Here is a 17,242-nt window from a genome sequence, read left to right as displayed (position 1 = left end):
ATGGCCTACTCCTGCTCCTTGTTCACATGTTCGTATGTTCACTCACCTTGGCTACTGATATGAGGGCACTGAACTTGTTACACTGCATCCTGATCCTTGGAGTTATATTGCCGGCAAAGACCACAATGCCTTTACTATATCTGTCTAAGGGCATTCTGGTGCTCTGTGGACAAAGGATGTCTCTCCTCAAATCCATCTCCTGCACTGAGGTCTCCAGCGCTGCACCAGTGAACCTTGGAACTTTCTCTCTGCCATCCTGTGTCAGTCTTGTTGCTTTCTTAGGGGAAACACAATACTAGAATGACTTCCAACATATGCTCCAGTCAAAATGTTTTGTGTGCTGCCTGCATCAGTAGCAACAGGTGTGTGTTAATTATGTATTGCAATCCTCACGCCCGTTTTTAAGCCTTATCAATTTTTGCGGCCAATGAGTTTTACAGTATATTTGGGAATTTGAATGTGTTTCTTTTAACTGACCAATCATGCAATGACCGTCATAACAAACATTTATTACTTGGGGTAAAGAGCTACTTAAGTTGTGACAAAAACAAAAAGTCATTCCCAGCATTATACAAATAGAATTCAAACATAGCAATATCTTCATAAGGCTAATGCGTTAATGCTCCCATTTTGTCTACTCATTAAGTATATAAGGGTGACTGGACTAAAAATCCAGAGATTTGAGTTAAAATTCCACCACAGCAACTGGGGAATTTAAGTTTTTTTAAATAAATCTGGAATAAAAAGTTAGCATCAGTAATGGTGACCATGAAACTGCTGGATAGGTGTAAGAACCCATCTGGCTCACTATGTTTTTTAGGGAAAGAAATATGTTGACCTTACCTAGTCTGGCCTACTTGTGACTCTTAATGCCTTCTGAAATGGCCTAGCAAGCCATTCAGTTGTGTTCATGAAGGTAGCTCACCACCATCTTCTCAAAGGCAATGAGGGATGAACAGTTGCCAGCAACACCTGTGAGTGAATTTAATAAGAAAATAAGTATGACTCGCTTGCTTGATGACAAGCAAATAGTAACCCGATATAGTCAATATGACTGCAAGCTTTTTAGTTTGGGAGTATTCTCATAAAGTAAATCATTTGCATGGACACTGAGAAACTGACCAATCATGCAATACCTGTCATAACAAACATTTGTTACTTGGGTAAAGAGATACTTAAATGGTGACATAAACAAAAGAAAGTCATTATTCCCACTGGTTGTTATGCAAAATTCAGAGTTATAGTGCTGGGTCTAACTGTAATCATTAATGTGTGGCATAATAAAATATTGTGGCTTTTCCCACAGGAAAGATAAAAATGTCCTAAAAAGACAAATGACTACTTGATTCTTCAATGAGATGGAACATGTCCCTCTTTAATACAATCGTTAAAAATAGTAAAGCTAAACTTTGGTGTACCATATTGCGGAAATTAACAGCAGTCATGGTTAATAGAAGAAAGGAGATGAAGAATAAAAAGAAATTAGGAAAAACTAAAAATAAAGGAGAAAGATAAGAATATATGGAGACTGGTTAAATGAGCTGATTAAATTTGCATAGAAATGTGAGGTGATGTATTTTGGGAGGAAAGATGAGGAGAAGCAATATAAATAAAAGTAACACTCTTTCATATGATGTAATTCAGGGTAGGTCTTCGGACCACTAACTATGTGATTGGCTACCTAGTTTCATCAGTACCTATGTGACGAACATTCACGCTTGGTCAAACATCGAGGATCATGGTAAGTTATCCAAATTAAATGGTACAACTTTAAAGGGAGTAGAGGAACAGTGAGACCTGGGGATTCACATGCACAAATCTTTGAAGGTTTCAGCACAAGTTGATAAAGCTATTAATAAAGTAAATGGCTTTAAGGCATAGGCTACAAAAACAAAGAAGTTACCATCAAACTTTATGTAGGACCTCAGTCAGAGTGATGTCCAATATGGGCACCAAAATTTATGAAGGATATCAAAGCCTTGGAGAAGGTGCACAGTTGATTTGCCATAATGATGCCAGTGATGAGGGACTTCAGTTATGTGGAAGGACTAGAGAAACTGGAATTGTTTCTCATAGAGTAGAGAAGGTTAAGGGAAGATTAATTGATGGAAATTACGAGGGGTTTTGATAGAGTAAATATGGATAAGCTATTTTGACTGGTGGGCTATGTCAGTAACCAACAAACACAGATTTAAAATGATTGGAAAAAAAGCAGATAAATAATTTGTCAGGGTAAATTGTTCTGTGTTGAACACTTGTGGCATTGCACTGGTGAGTCCAGGGTTGTTCATGTTTAAAAGTCAGCAGTAGCACTTACCTCAGCTGGAATTGAAGAATGCTGTTACTAATGATAAAGTTTATGTAGCAAACTCCAAATGTTGTCTTAATAGGCAGTTAACCAATAATGAGGTGGTTTAACATTGCTTTTATGATTTTTTTTTACTACTATTAAACATCTCAGCAAACCTTGGAGCAATGCTCAAAAGGAATGCTCTTATTAATGCTTTCCACAACGTTTTCCTATGCTGCTAAGTCCCATGCCTTTGTTTTGCTACGGTAGCACTGTTAGAAAATTAGGACCACTGGTAATATAATTCTTCTCTTACTAATTAGTCAAGCAAATAATGGGACTATGGAGATCAGCAGACCATTCTTATGAGTTGACAACTCAATAATTAAAGATGTGCACAGAAAAGATAAAGAGTTGACGATGACACAAAAGCGTAATTATTACAATAACTTTATATTTTAAAAACTGTGAACATCATAACAAACTAGAAAAGGCAACGTCAACTTTAAAATTCAAAATATGTAACTATGTCCAAGTTGATCCACATTGAGATATAGCCACTTGTAGAATTAATTTGAGTAAAGACATTGGTCATTGACTGGAAACTCACGTAGAATCTGACACAAATAAGTATATGCTTAGTATATCCTGTTAGGGACTATTAATGTTTAAAGAAGAAATCGGAACAGCCAGCAATGAACCGACAGAACAACGCCACAAGGTTTCACATTTTTTTCAACAAAAACAAACTTTATTGTATATATAAAGAGAAATTAAACAAAGCAAGCACTATTAACTTAACACTAAAGCTTAATAAAACTTATGCTATCAACTCATTTTACTTCAACCCCCCCCCCCCCCCCCCACCCCACCCCCCCCAACCCCCACCGACCACCATGAGTTTCCTTATGTAAGGAAATCTTGAAGGTTGCTTTTCCTCGGACCAACTCAAAAGGTATAATACAGCTCTCCAGAATTGACTCCAATTTCTCCTCAGTCTTCTAGCAATTCTCCAAGGTCCAGGATTTCAAGAGGGTCCTTCCATTAGCTTTTGGCAACCCTGCAAAATTCTTGTAGCATCCTCACAGCTCTGCATTCTGCAGCAAGCATGGGCCTCCTTGCAATTCCTGCACAGTGGCTTAAAACATCAGAAACACCCTTGGTTTCCAATAGTCTCCTGCTATGGCTTCAATCTGATTACTTCTAGAACGTCAACTGCAACAATATTAACTGTCTTTCACGAAGAGGATTACTGTAAACTTCTTCCTTTAGCTTCGAGCTAAACAAGCCCTCCAGTCATTTTACCCCTGACCAACTTTGTCTTATGCTGAATACTAGTTCCCAATTGCAGGCTGCATCATGGATGATAGATCGAGCATTTATTCTACTTCAGGTGTAGGTCAGGCATTATCACTCAGCTTCCAAGGAGCTGCAAGCTACATAAGACCCAAAGCTGACACAGGGCGGAATCGTCCCAGATTTGCATTAAGTGTGAAAGGAGGTAGGATAAAGGACGTTTTATCCATCGGCTGCAATGGCTGCTTTTCATGCCATATCCTCCCAATCCATCTCATTAATCGGGCATTCCTGGGAAACACGCTGTTTCAATGGTGGGCAAGCTCTCATTCGCCCACCACGCTGTCACCCCGCCGCTTTCTCAGTTAGGCGCCATATTTAAAGTGCAGCCGCGTGTACACCTCTCAGTGCTTTCAGCCCAGGACTACTGCACAGAAGACATAGCCCTGAAGGGCAAGAAGACTGTAGACCCCAATTCAGTGATGCATCCCTGGAATGCCTTTTGGACGCTGTGGAGGCCCACCGTGATGTCTTCTATCCCCGCTCTGGCCACAGGAGGGGCAGCAACATCACCAATCTGTCTTGGGAGCAGTGGCAGTAGTGATGAGTGCCAACGCCCTACAAAAGACGACAGCCACCCAGTGCCAAAAGAAGATGAATGATCTCCTCCATTCTGCCAGGGTAAGTCACTCATCTCATCACTCTCAACTTACACACTCACAAAACCCATCACTCATCCACAGGGATATCACTCACTGCCAGTTCAAGGGACATCACCATTCACTCTCTCACACACACCTTCATTGTCCTCATCCTGTCCATGGGACCACTCAGCACCCACACATGCCAGGCAATCTTGTCAACTGGCCTGGCAGGTATCCTGCTTACACTCTCTCCATCTGTCTTCATGCAGGACAAGCTGGGACACAACAAAAGGAAGAGGTCACAGACTGGTGGAGGAATGCCTGAAATCAAGGTCCTCATGGACTTTGAAAATAGAATCATCGAGCTGGCCGGAGAAGATCTGGACCATTCCTGTGCTAACAGTGAGGTTGGCAGTGCTCAGCCAAGTGGTGATCCAGCAGTGTAACTTCCATCAGACGACCATGCTGTGAGTGATGCATCCTGTTTCACAGGCCACTGCCATGCACTAATTATCTCCCCTTGCTTTTGGAGACTCCTCTGGGAAATAGCTAGTGGAGTCCATGACCCAGCTCCTCGACTCAAGCACCAAAGACACCTTGGAAGGGGAATCTACTGAAACCCCAATTGAAGATCCATCACAGCCCTCACCCACACCCTCTACCTGTGCAGAGACACACACCTCGGTGGGACAAAACTTTAGAGTAGCCTCCGGGTCACAATTTGGTGAGCACATCGCACTGTCTGATCCACAACTGGTGGTGCCAGGAACTCCTGGCACTCGGAGGACTGCTGGATGCCAGAAATCTGCTGAGTCCAAGGTCATACCTCAGTTTCTGGAGCTGTTAAGGCAAGCTCGGGAACATCAGGAAGGGATGTCTGCTGCACTCCTCAGATTGCAAGGCATGATGGAGGTATCCATCTGCCTTCAGTCTGAGGTGAAAGCACCAGCATACCAAAGCACCGAAGTCAACACTGGTAGGATGGTGGCCACCATGGAGACCTTGGTCCAGGACTTGAGTCCTGCATTGCAGCGCAGGCTGAACGCCATCGCTGATGCCATGGCTGGCCTCCAACAGTGTTGATATGAGAGGGCTGTGGGGCAGCTCGATCTCTCTGCAGCTTTCCCTTCACCTCAAGGAGTCAGCCCAGGGCCCTCGGGCACCCATAAAGAGGAGGATCAGCAGGTGCACACCCCAGGGCCATTCACCCAGGTGACTCCGGGAGTGTCTAGCCCATCCAAATTCCCTCTGTCTGTAACCCCAGCAATTCCAGTTCCACAGGCCAAGGAGGGTGCCACTGCCACACAGTTGGACCATGAAGGCAGGCCGGGGCCCTCCAGGTCTCAGCCCTCCAGATGACACCGATCAAGGTCATCACAGACAGGGCGTAGCAGCCAGGAGGCTGCCTCCACCTCCACTGTGGATGTCAGGGGAGCACCAAGATGTAGCGGCAGGGTTAGGAAAGTTAAGAAGATGTAGTTGCACAGCCTGGGCACCGGTGTTAATCACACATACACTATTGTAAATAAAATCCAAGAATGGCTCCTTGTTATGATGAGCAGTGTTTCTGTCACTCAGATATGAAACCTTGGTTCCTGCACAAGATAAAGGTAGGTGTCTCAGTCCAGGACCTCTTCCTTGTGCAGTGTGGAACCTTCAGACCAAAGTGATGGTCTGGCTTCACACTCACTGTACACATTACTGATGCCTGCACCTCAATGATGCTTGTCATTGCTGTCTGAATATTGTGGGTAGGCATCACAGAGTTCTATCATTCTCTCTGTTTGCTCTCAGCACCATTGAGGTGGGGCTGGCCCCCATCTCTTCAGCGTCTGTGACTGGTGATGCTGTGCTTCTGAAGGGCTCAGATGCTGAAGGCTGACAAAGGATTAGGTGCATTTAAAGTTTCATGGCTGCATCTCCATGATACGACCCTGATCACAGAGCGCAAGTGAGCTGCCCTCAACCAGACAGGAGTCAGACATTCACAGAGGCCAGGTTAAGATCTGTGGAGTGTTCTCACTGCATGTCGTCATCATCCTCCTGGAATCTAGTAACTATTAGGGCCTCCACTGCGTCTCCATGACAGGAGCCTGTGCACTAATGGTATGTACACTGCCATCAGCCAGACTGACGGTAAATATTCACAGATGCAATGTGAGGATCTATGGTGTCTCCTCACTGCATGTTGTCATCATCCTCCACGAATCTAGCAGCTATGCGGACCCCCTGAGCACGCCTGCCTTGTCTGGCCAGTGTGAGGGTCTCAACGCCGTCATCATTGCCTTTGAGGACCTCCTCATCCTCATCCCCGACAATGTCCTCCTCATCGGTGGAGACTTCCAGCTCCTCCATCTCCTCCTCAGATAGTTCCTCTCCCTGTTGCAGCACCAGGTTGTAAAGGGCGCAGCAGATGATGACCATGCGTGACACCCTCTGTGGAATGTATTGCAGGACTCCACCAGATCCAAGTGCCGGTACCTCATTTTCAGCATCCCGATGGTTTGTTGGACCAAGGTGCGAGCTGCAGCATGAGCCTCGTTATACCTTCACTCTGCTGCAGTCTGAGGCCGCTGCACAGATGTCATCATCCATGTCCTCTGTTGGTAGCCCTTGTCCCCGAGGATCCATCCCTGCAGCCCCTGTGGACCCTGGAAGATGCCAGGGATCTGAGACCTGCTAAGGATGTAGGAGTCAAGGACACCCCATGGAAACTGTGCACAGACCTGCAGGATGCTTTTGTGGTAGTCACACACCAGTTGAACATTCAGCAAGTGGAATCCTCTGCAGTTCACATAGTTGATCGCTTTTTGCCATGGAGATCTGAGTGCCACATGAGTGCAGTCGATGGCACCCTGCACCAGTGGGAAACTTGAGATCTGAGCAAAGCCCAGCGTTCTTGCATCCTGGCTGCCCTGGTCCCAGGTGAATGCACAAAGTTGTGTGGCCTCGCGAAGATGATGTCTGTGACCTCATGGATGCATTTGTGGGTGGAGGCTTGTGATATCCCACAGAGCCCTGTAAGGAGCCACTGGCATAAAAACTGAGTGCCACTGGCACTTTCACGGCCGCTGACAGTGGATGCCCTCCATGTCCCCGTGACATCCTGGCTAAGTTTGCAGGTGATACAAAGATAGGTGGAGGGACAGGTAGTATTGAGGAGGGGGGGAGGCTGCAGAAGGATTTGGACAGGTTAGGAGAATGGGTAAAGAAGTGGCAGATGGAATACAACGTGGGGAAATGTGAGGTTGTGCACTTTGGTAGGAAGAATAGAGGCATAGACTATTTTCTAAATGGGGAGAGAATTCAGAAATCTGGAGTGCAAAGGGACTTGGGAGTCCTAGTCCAGGATTCTCTTAAGGTTAACTTGCAGGTTGAGTTGGTAGTTAGGAATGCAAATGCAATGTTGGCATTTATTTCGAGAGGACTAGAACATAAAAGCAGGGATGTGCTGCTGAGGCTTTATAAGGCTCTGGCCAGACCACATTTAGAATATTGTGAGCAATTTTGGGCCCTGTATCTCAGGAAGGATGTGCTGGCCCTGGAGAGGGTCCAGAGGAGGTTCACGAGAATGATCCCAGGAATGAAAGGCTTAACATATGAGGAACGTTTGAGGACTCTGGGTCTATACTCGATGGAGTTTAGAAGGATGATGGGGGGGATCTGATTGAAACTTACAGAATACTGAAAGGCCTGGATAGAGTGGACGTGGGGAAGATGTTTCCATTAGTAAGAGAGACTAGGACCCGAGGGCACAGTCTCAGAGTAAAGGGAAGACCTTTTAGAACAGAGATGAGGAGAAACTTCTTTAGCCAGAGAGTGGTGAATCTGTGGAATTCATTGCCACAGAAGGCTGTGGAGGCCAGGTCATTGAGTGTATTTAAGACCGAGATAGATAGGTTCTTGATTGGTAAGGGGATCAAAGGTTACGGGTAGAAGGCGGGAGAATGGAGTTGAGAAACTTATCAGCCATGATTGAATGGCAGAGCAGACTCGATGGGCTGAATGGCCTAATTTCTGCTCCTATGCCTTATGGTCTTATGGACACCAAATCCTGCAGATGTGACCGACCAGTTCCCTGGACATGCGCAGTCTTCAACAACACTGGTTCTCAGTCATCCGCAGGAACGAAAGGCAGTGTCTATAGACCATGAGTCTAGCTAGGCACCGGCCAGTGATGGCTCGCTGTGGCTCTTCAATGGTGTAAGCAGAAGCCCCAGCCGCCCCTTCTTCATAAGGGTGCCCAGCCACCTACCTCCGTTGTTCTCTTCTCCTTTGTTTCTGCTTACTTAACGCCACAAGGCATACAGCTTGGTCACCAGGCTCCACGTTCCTGATGTACTCCTCCTGCAGGATAAAAGAGGGAGATGCATGGGTTAGCTTGGGTGTTCTAAGAACCTTTCTTGGTTAACTCTAAAGGCCCCTTAACGCATTCTAGAGAGTGCTGGCCACCATTTGGATGGCCATAGCTTAGTGCGCTACATGGCTGTCCGAAACCCCACCCCCCTCCGCCCCACTCCACCTGACCGATTGGTGGCAGCTTTGCCCACTGGACTGCATGCTGTACTCTCAGCTCAGGCGCAGGCATTCTCCTAACCCACACTGCAAGGCTGCGCTGTTAGCTTGAACCATGGGGGAGACTGATCCAAACCGGAATGATGACATTGTGAGGGGCTGTGAGTGCCTCCACCAGTGATTGCTCCATGACCAGCTTTAGCAAGGAGATTGTACAATGTGCTCAGTCGTCCAATTGTTCTGCAGCCCACTGAAACACTCATTAGTTTGCAGTCTGTGCCCGAGGGGTGAAAATCTTTGGAGCACATGGTGGCACTTTGATGCCTCTGCATTGCTTGAGTGGCAGATTAGATAGAGGCTCAACTCCAAGCATATCAATGTGACTGCGCCTGAACTGTCTCAGCTGCAAAGGAATGTTCACTTTATACAAGGTTTCCCTAATGCCTGGCAGCTTCCCACCCACCACCGCACGTGCTTGTGTGCTGCCATCAACTGCAGGGCAGCCCTTGACCCCCCCAACTCACCTCGACTGCAGGGCAGCTCTTGCCCCGCACTGCACTTCAGCCAGCTGGGAAGAAACAACTTGCCTGTGCCCTTGCCTGAATGTGCAGTGCCTCAAACTTGTGGTCCAATAGGCGACCCTCGTGAGAGCTGCGCAACCTTACGTGCACTCACCTCCGAGTTCCTCTCGAGGTGCAGCTCGCCAGCTGCACGCCTTATAAGTGCCATTCTGTAACCCGCCAACATGCTCGGATAATCCAGCATTGGGGGATGATTCCGGCGAGCTGGGCTTATATGCAATGCTATTACAATGAAGTTCCTGATGTCCAGCGGCAAGAAATGCGGCCCGCCATTGACAGGCAGAGCAGACTGTTGCAAATATGTTTCACGATGGCTTGAAACCAATTTTTGGCCTTCCTGCCATATTGTTTGCTCACGCCCGCCATGATGCCCGATGCCAGCGGACACAGAATATTTCGCCCACAGTCTCTGAGCTGCTTTTTCATATATCAACCAGTCCTGCCTGCTGGCTATGCTCTAACTGGATTCACTGAGATAAACTCAAAACAAAGAATCCCACTAGGCTCCACCCATCTCCATGGCAATGAGACACACACGGCCTGTTCCCAGGTAGAAGTATAAATTATCTATCTTTTAATTCCAAAGCCTTCCACATGAATAACATTTCTTTTACTGCAATAACTGCAGGCATCACGTCTCCAATTCTTTAGCTAAGTAAGACCACCTACCATTTTATAAGTCTCACACTTTTACTCTGACTTTTGAGTTGTAATTATCTTAAGATTGTGTGATTTGGTAGCCTCTAGATATTTATCTGTGTTTCTTTTTCCCCACTGAACTTACATTTAAAATTCAATTTCTAAAATTAAAAAGCTATACCTCTAAAACATATGAACTATGATATTAGGCATACATAACTATATTATCATGGCAGTGTCTTCTGGATGATTTGTCGACAATAGATTTTGTATGAGATTTAAGAGTATGATCATTTGCTTTGAACAAGGTATTAAGGACATTCAATTCCAGCCTTGTGGTCCTAGCGACTTGTAGTTTAAATTTTCACACATCAGTCTTAGCAACTGTCTCAAATTGGGGCTCAGTGCAAATAGTGCTCAGTCTTGATGGTGCCCTAAAACTAACTGTAAAAAAAATGCGAAAACAAAGATGAGTCTTCATCTCCCCAGTTGTGAGGGAGCTATCAAACTTTATCTTTGGACAGTGAATAAGCATTCCAATTACTCAAAAAAAAATCAGAATTCTTTAGAAGAAAACTGAAGATGACTAATGCAATGGCATATGTTACAGTTTATGTCACAGCAGAGCTTCACAATTTAGTTCAAAAATATATATTATGCGTAACTTAAACTAAGTAGGTAATTAACTATATTCCAAGAGGGGCAGTAGACTTCTCCCTTTGTCAGAGAGAGACAAGTAGTTATGCAGCTTGAAGGGCACCACTCTGCACCAAATGTTGATCAGGGTGAGGAAGCAGGTCCCAAGTCTACCTTAGCTAGAATGGGAATTGAACCTGCGCTGTTGGTGTTATTCTGAACCACACTCTAGCCATCTAGCCATGGTGTTAGCCAGCCCCCAGAACTTAAACTGTCAGTAACTATATTTCATGTTGTAAGGGACTAAGACCTCGCCCTCTATCTTTTTTTATAAGATATATAGGGATATGCTCATTGCTATCTCTAAAAATTTCAAACTGGACAAAGACTTAAAATGGCTGAATCTATGCCTGCCTGTGACCCCGAAGAAAAGAAGCTACCTGGCAGCATCAGGGAAACTCGCACATCATTATTCCTGAAAAACACTAATGACCCCCTGTGGTCTGCACATACCACATTCAAAAAGAGCTATGAAAAGGCCATCTGAATTTCACAACCCATGCTGACCAACAAGAGTCTGCTTGTCTGCAAAGACAAAGGGCCCAGAACCTTCCTTTCAATTTTAATGGTTGAGACATTTAACAATATTGGGGACCCAGATGAGGGATACACATCTTTTGTCAAAGACAGCGTGGTGAGGTGGGAGCCATGTGACATGGGCCTCTGGCTTGTGGAGCCAGTAATATTGCCTTGCTAAACTGCAAAGTCGCAATCTGTTTTTTTACCATCTGACTAACAGCATCACAGAAAAGGAGCTCTGCTAAGGTTGGACACATGGTCCCATCTATACTGCTTCAGCTGGAAATTCATGTATCATTACCGACAAGACTGATTCATCTCTGTATGCCTATCTCATTGTGTGAAATTAACACCATTGGAAAAGTGAACTATCCATCATCAGTTTTCAGCTCACTGACCTCCGTGAAGGAATGCCTTACTGGACTTTGATTCTGGACTCTAACCCACGTGAATCAACATTTCTTTTCTCTGTTATCTCTGCACTATAAATCTTTATTTTCTCTATCCCTCTTTTACTGTGCAAAGGAGACAACGTTGCAATCCTCCTCTTGCATTTGAGTGTGTGCAAATAAACTAACCCTTTGAATTCGTCCTATCTTGAGTTTGCTGTGGGATAATTAATAAAAAATTGGAGCACATCAAAACTGAGGGGTTGGGAAATATACCATTGCTTATAAAGGGGGAAGCAAATCAACAACACTTTTCTGTTTATGGACGGGCGATGAAAGGAAAAGTTAGTGCTGTTTAAATTAACCCCCCCCCACCTCCTGTCCATAACAATATAAAGAAGTAAAACCTTTTTTTATATCAGAATACATAACGTATGACAACATTAAATACATCTAAGGCAGGATTTACAAATAAAAATGTTTATTAAGATCAAAAACTGCCTGATAGTGAAGTGCAATCTTCCACATGCATACAATTTTCCTCCTTTTTGAATCTAATCGCCATTTTAGCAGTACCGGTATAAAATTTGCATACAAGCAATTTAGCAGTGAAGATCTTAGAATATTTCTGACAGAATACCATTGCTGGTGATCACCAGGATTTTTTTTTCTTGGTTTGAGGAATGTTTTGAATCCATTCAGCATATGTTCTCTGCAGTTTTCTCTGCTCTAATTCTTCCATGCTTCTCGACAGCTCCAGATGGTGTGCTGCCTCCAAGGCTCTCATCTGCCACTCCGACCAGTCTTCAGGTTGCCTGGTCTGCACCAGCTCGTAATAATGCTCCAGGCTTGCCCAGCTACCGGCTTCAGACAAGGCTCCTACATTCCACTGGTGATATTTCAGAGTATGTAGTGTGAAGACCTGTTTTAGCTGATGATTCTTTTTCAATAATTGAAATGACATTTTTACTGGTTTACATTATAATGAGATTTGTTTAGTTTAATAAAAATCAAAATAAATTAGTTGCCATTGTATTGTGTTTATTGTATTTGATGTATTTTTAGCTGCATTTGAATATCAAAACAAAAAGTTAAATTTAATGGGATTTAAACTTAGTCTGGTTTAAAAAGTTACAAATTTAAATAATTTACTTTCATTTCTCCTGATTTATATGTATATGCTGGAGAAATGGACCCATATGTTTATGTTCCTGACATGATTGGTGATGAGAATGACATCTTTCTGCTTGTCTATTGGTTGAACAGGGTTTCCAGTTAAATGGCTCCCAGACTGGACTTGCTGGATTTTAAATAATATTGTAATCAATTGCTTTGAATAATATGACCTGCTCATTGAATATTAGGGTGTGTGGGACTGTTAAGGAGAATGTGGGACTGGGGAAATAGTTCCACACACCTTATGATATAGAAGATCTCATGGGACTCGTAGAGTATAGGAGTCAGTCTGGTAAAAGTCGGCATGAAGATAGCACCTAATCAGGGCTGTATCCTGTATATATGTATATAGCTATATGTTATTAATGAACAGTTATTGTTTAATCATATAAGCCTCTAGACCTCTGCATGAGACAACATACAACATTAAAACATGGTGGAAGCAGGTAAATGACCCTTAAATTCCTAAGAATGAAGAAGTAAAGAAACTGTGGTCTGACCTGAAAGAAACACATCTAACTTGAAGACCTCAAATACACAGCTGGAGATTGCCTAAGCAGCTCCATTACAGGTGCGGAGGCTGAAGGACAGAAGGAAGATCAACTGTGCAGTGTAATAGGACTCCACCAGAGCACATGGAGGTCTGTTGTGAGACCCAATCAAAAGCATAATCAAAGGACTAGCCAGATTGCAAAGGGGTGAGAAGATTCTAAAAAAAAAGCTGAAATAAATTTTGAAGTTTGGCACAATAATCAGGCAGGACTGGCAGACCGATTGTTTTAACGAGTCCAGCTTGAAGAACGCTGCAGTCTGAATTCAGAGTCGGCGCCATAGCATGTGATGAACGTGCGCAAATGAAGAAAACAATTTTAAAGAGCAGTCAGAGCAAAAAGTCAGCCTCAACTCGATTCTCCAAGCTCAGGAAAGCAACAAGCTGGCCAAAACAATTCATTCAAAATATTTTCTGCAAGATCACTGAAGTTTAAAATGGCTCCTTAACAGCGTCGGGAGTATGCCAAATCGTCATAAACGCAGGAAGAAGAAAAAACGATTATAGCAGTGCCATTTAAAAAAAATTAAAGCTGCACTCCCATGTGCTGAAAACAGCCATGTAAATCAACACTCCCAGGCCAATTAAGGCAGATGGAAGGGCCTGACCAGGTGCAAAATCGGGTGTTGTGGAGAAGATATTTATGCTATATGATTGCATCAGGCTTGAATAAGAAAACAGAGGCTGAACAAATGTATACACTATTATATTCAGTAGGTCTAATTGCCAATGACATTATTGCCAGACAAGAAATAAATGAATCACCCAATAACTTTGCAGAAGTCATGAAGTCCTTTGAAACCTACTTTAACCCAAGAAGCAAAGTTTTGGAGTGAGCAATATTTAACAAGAGAGTCCAAAAGCCCAGGGAACCTGTAGACTCTTTCATAAGTGAATTATCCAGATTGGCTGGAGGCTATGGTGACCTTAAGTCGGACCCCATAAGAGGCTGAATGGTAGCGGGAGTGGCTGATAGTACTCTTCCGGGTGTATTCCAATCTAAAGAAGATATGGCTCTGGAAAAGGCCACCCAAATTGTCAGACATTTGGAAATCATCAGAAAAACTGATCCATTTTGTGTGGTGAAGTTAAACCATGGTACAGAACAACCCCAACAGTCCAGCTCATAAAGCAGCAAAAGGGCAAAGAGACTCCAGGGCATGGAAAGCAATACCCAAGAAAAATACAAGATTGTAGCAGACCATGTCAGTGCTGTGGCACCAAAAGACCTCACAGGCATGAGCAGTGTCCAGCAATCACTGTGCAGTGCTTTCACTGCAACCACTTGGGACACTTTAGAAAGATGTATAAGCCCAAAGCGCAAGATGTGTGGAGGATCCCAAACGAGTTCTTGAGATAGATGAGCCACATCAAAAAGAAACATCAACAATGTTTCTTGGGAGAAATAAGGATCCCAGTACACATTCTGGAATACTGACATATCTGTAAATGGTCACCTCATGAATTTTAAGTTAGACACAGGAGCCAATGTGACAGTCCTGTCAGATCAGGCACTGTGGCTAAAAGACCTCTGCCTACGGACGACAGGCACACCACTGTATGGTCCAGGAGGAATCAACTACCAGTCATAGGCATGATCCAAAAGCTGCTCCAGTATGGCAACAAGCAAATAATCAAAATTCTGCATGTCATCCGTAATCAACCCTTTTCTGTCCTCAGCAGAGATGACTATGTTGCCCTCAACCTCCTCAAAATGGCAGAAGACGTCAAAACAACCAGTGTAGCCAATTACACTGAATTAGAGACTCCTGAGAGGTCCTAATGATGATCTTGACTAGGGCTTCAGTTCAGAATTGTCCTCACTCTTTGTAGAGGCAGTTATTCCAGCTCCTTTACAGACGGCAAAAAATACTCTTCTTGGTTCAGACCAGCCAAGCCTACAGATGAGCACCAACATACTTAAAACAGAGGGTACAGAGGAGAAGGAGCAGCAGCAGAAGGTTGAGCCCGAACTTCAGAGCTGCAGTTACAGGACCAGGAAAACTACAGCAATGAGGCTGGACCTTCAAGCTCACTTGCATAACACGAAGTTAATCCTGAGCAGGAGAGAAGTGACCACCAACTCACCAAGACAAGACTCACAGAGGCACAAGTGCACTTGAAGAAAGAGAGCAAAGCATTAGGAGCTGAACTGCAGATTGAGTTCAAGGTTGAGGAACATACAAATATAAAGGAGGTAAATCTTCAACCCCCAGGAAGAACATGGCAGACCTCACTGAAAAAAAACATGAGTCCTCTCTATGGAAGAACAGAGCGAGCATTCCCTTCAGAAGGAGAGGGATAAGCCCATGCTTTCTGACCAAGGAAGACAGACTATCAACAAAGCAAAATACAACACTGAGGAGCACAAGAAGCAAACCAGATGTTGACACCCAAGTATTCAAACACCAAGTACTACAACTTCAACTCCAGACCAACAAAGTCAAGGATTAATGTGGAACTGGGGAAACTTATTGGAATGCTACAAAGATCAGTGCTGGGGCTCAGCTATTTACAATCTATGTTATTGGCTTGGATGAAGAGACTGAGAGTAATGTATCAAAGTTTGCTGATAACAAAGCTAACTGGGAATATAAGCTGTGAGGAGGACACAAAGAGGCTGCAAATAGATATAGACAGGTCAAGTGAGTGGACAACAAGGCAGCAGATGGAGTATAATGTGGGGAATTGTGAGGTTATTTACCTTGGTAGTAAGAATAGAAAAACAGAATATTTTTAAAAGGCATGAAACTTTTAAATGTTGTTTTGAGAAACTTGGGTGCACTTGTATAAGGAACACAGAAAGCTAGTTTGCAGGTACAACAAGCAAGGCAAGTAGCATATTGGCCATTATGGCAAGGGGATTGGAGTACAAGAATAAAGAAGTCTTGCTACAATTGCACAGGGCTTTGGGGAGACCACACCTGTGTGCAGTATTGATCTGCATATTTAAGGAAGGATATCCTTACATTAGAAGTGGTATGGTGAAGGTTCAAAAGATTGTTACCTAGCATGAGAGGGTTTTGGTATGATGAGAGACTAAGTAAATTGGGCATACGCAGTCTAGTTTAGAAGAAGGAGAGGTGACCTCACTAAAACATACAAGATTCAGAAGGGACTTGACAGGGTAGCCACCAAGAGGTTATTTCTCCTGGCTGCGGAATCCAAATGACATAGGCATGGTGTCAGGAAAGGGGGTTTTGGGACTGAGATGAGGAGAAATTGCTTAACTCAAGGTTTATGAATCTTTTGAAAGAGTGTGTGGATGTTCCATCGTTTGGTATATTTAAGGCTGAGATAGATAGATCTTTGGTCTCTCAGGGAATCTAGGGATATGGGAAGCAGGTGGGTAAGTGGAGCTGAGGCAGAAGATTAACTATGAATGGCAGAGCAGGCTCAAGGGACCGTATGGTCTATTGTCTGCCTTAACAAACGCTATCCCGGCCTTTGTGTTCTGTAAATGAGAATTCACATGAGGACAGGAGTTTGCCTTACAGTATAAAGAGGTTACACTCTCTGCCTATTATATTAACAGTGGCGCTGAGAGGAGAAAGAAACTTAGACTAATGGATTATGAGCAGTACTTAGCCAAACTGACTGACTGACCAGCAGGTAATTGCCATCACTGAAGGTAAAACTGGATGACAGTCAATATGAGAATAGTTGACAGCGAAAGGGGAAAGTGGAGAAACTGAGAGCAATGAAAATGGGAAATGGATGTCACTGAAAGCAGGGAATGAATGGTGATGAAATGGGGCAAACAGAGAAATGGTTTGCAATGAAATAGCAAATGCATGGCACTTAAAGATGAAATATTTTCCACATGCCTGGATGGGTGTAGCTGCAACAACACTTAAGAAACTTGGCACCATCCAGGACAGATCAGTCCACTTGATCAACACTATATCCACTAGCTTAAACATCCACTCCTTCCATCACTGGTGTAT

The 17,242-nt window shown here is 43.9% G+C and overlaps 1 protein-coding gene across 1 annotated transcript in view; it reads left to right on the top strand.

Moving 5' to 3' along the window:
- ush2a (Usher syndrome 2A (autosomal recessive, mild)) overlaps nt 1-17,242 on the top strand; it is a 1,183,552-nt gene that overhangs the window by 732,631 nt on the left and 433,679 nt on the right. The window contains exon 42 of the mRNA XM_078556364.1: nt 12,324-12,474. Within this exon, the coding sequence (XP_078412490.1) occupies nt 12,324-12,474 (151 nt within the window). The remainder of the gene's footprint in view (nt 1-12,323; nt 12,475-17,242) is intronic.

This window comes from Cetorhinus maximus, chromosome 14 (assembly GCF_964194155.1).
Source record: "Cetorhinus maximus chromosome 14, sCetMax3.hap1.1, whole genome shotgun sequence".
Classification (NCBI taxonomy): domain Eukaryota; kingdom Metazoa; phylum Chordata; class Chondrichthyes; order Lamniformes; family Cetorhinidae; genus Cetorhinus; species Cetorhinus maximus.
The sequence above is the reverse complement of the archived record's forward strand: the minus strand, read 5'-3'. Positions and strand labels throughout refer to the sequence as shown.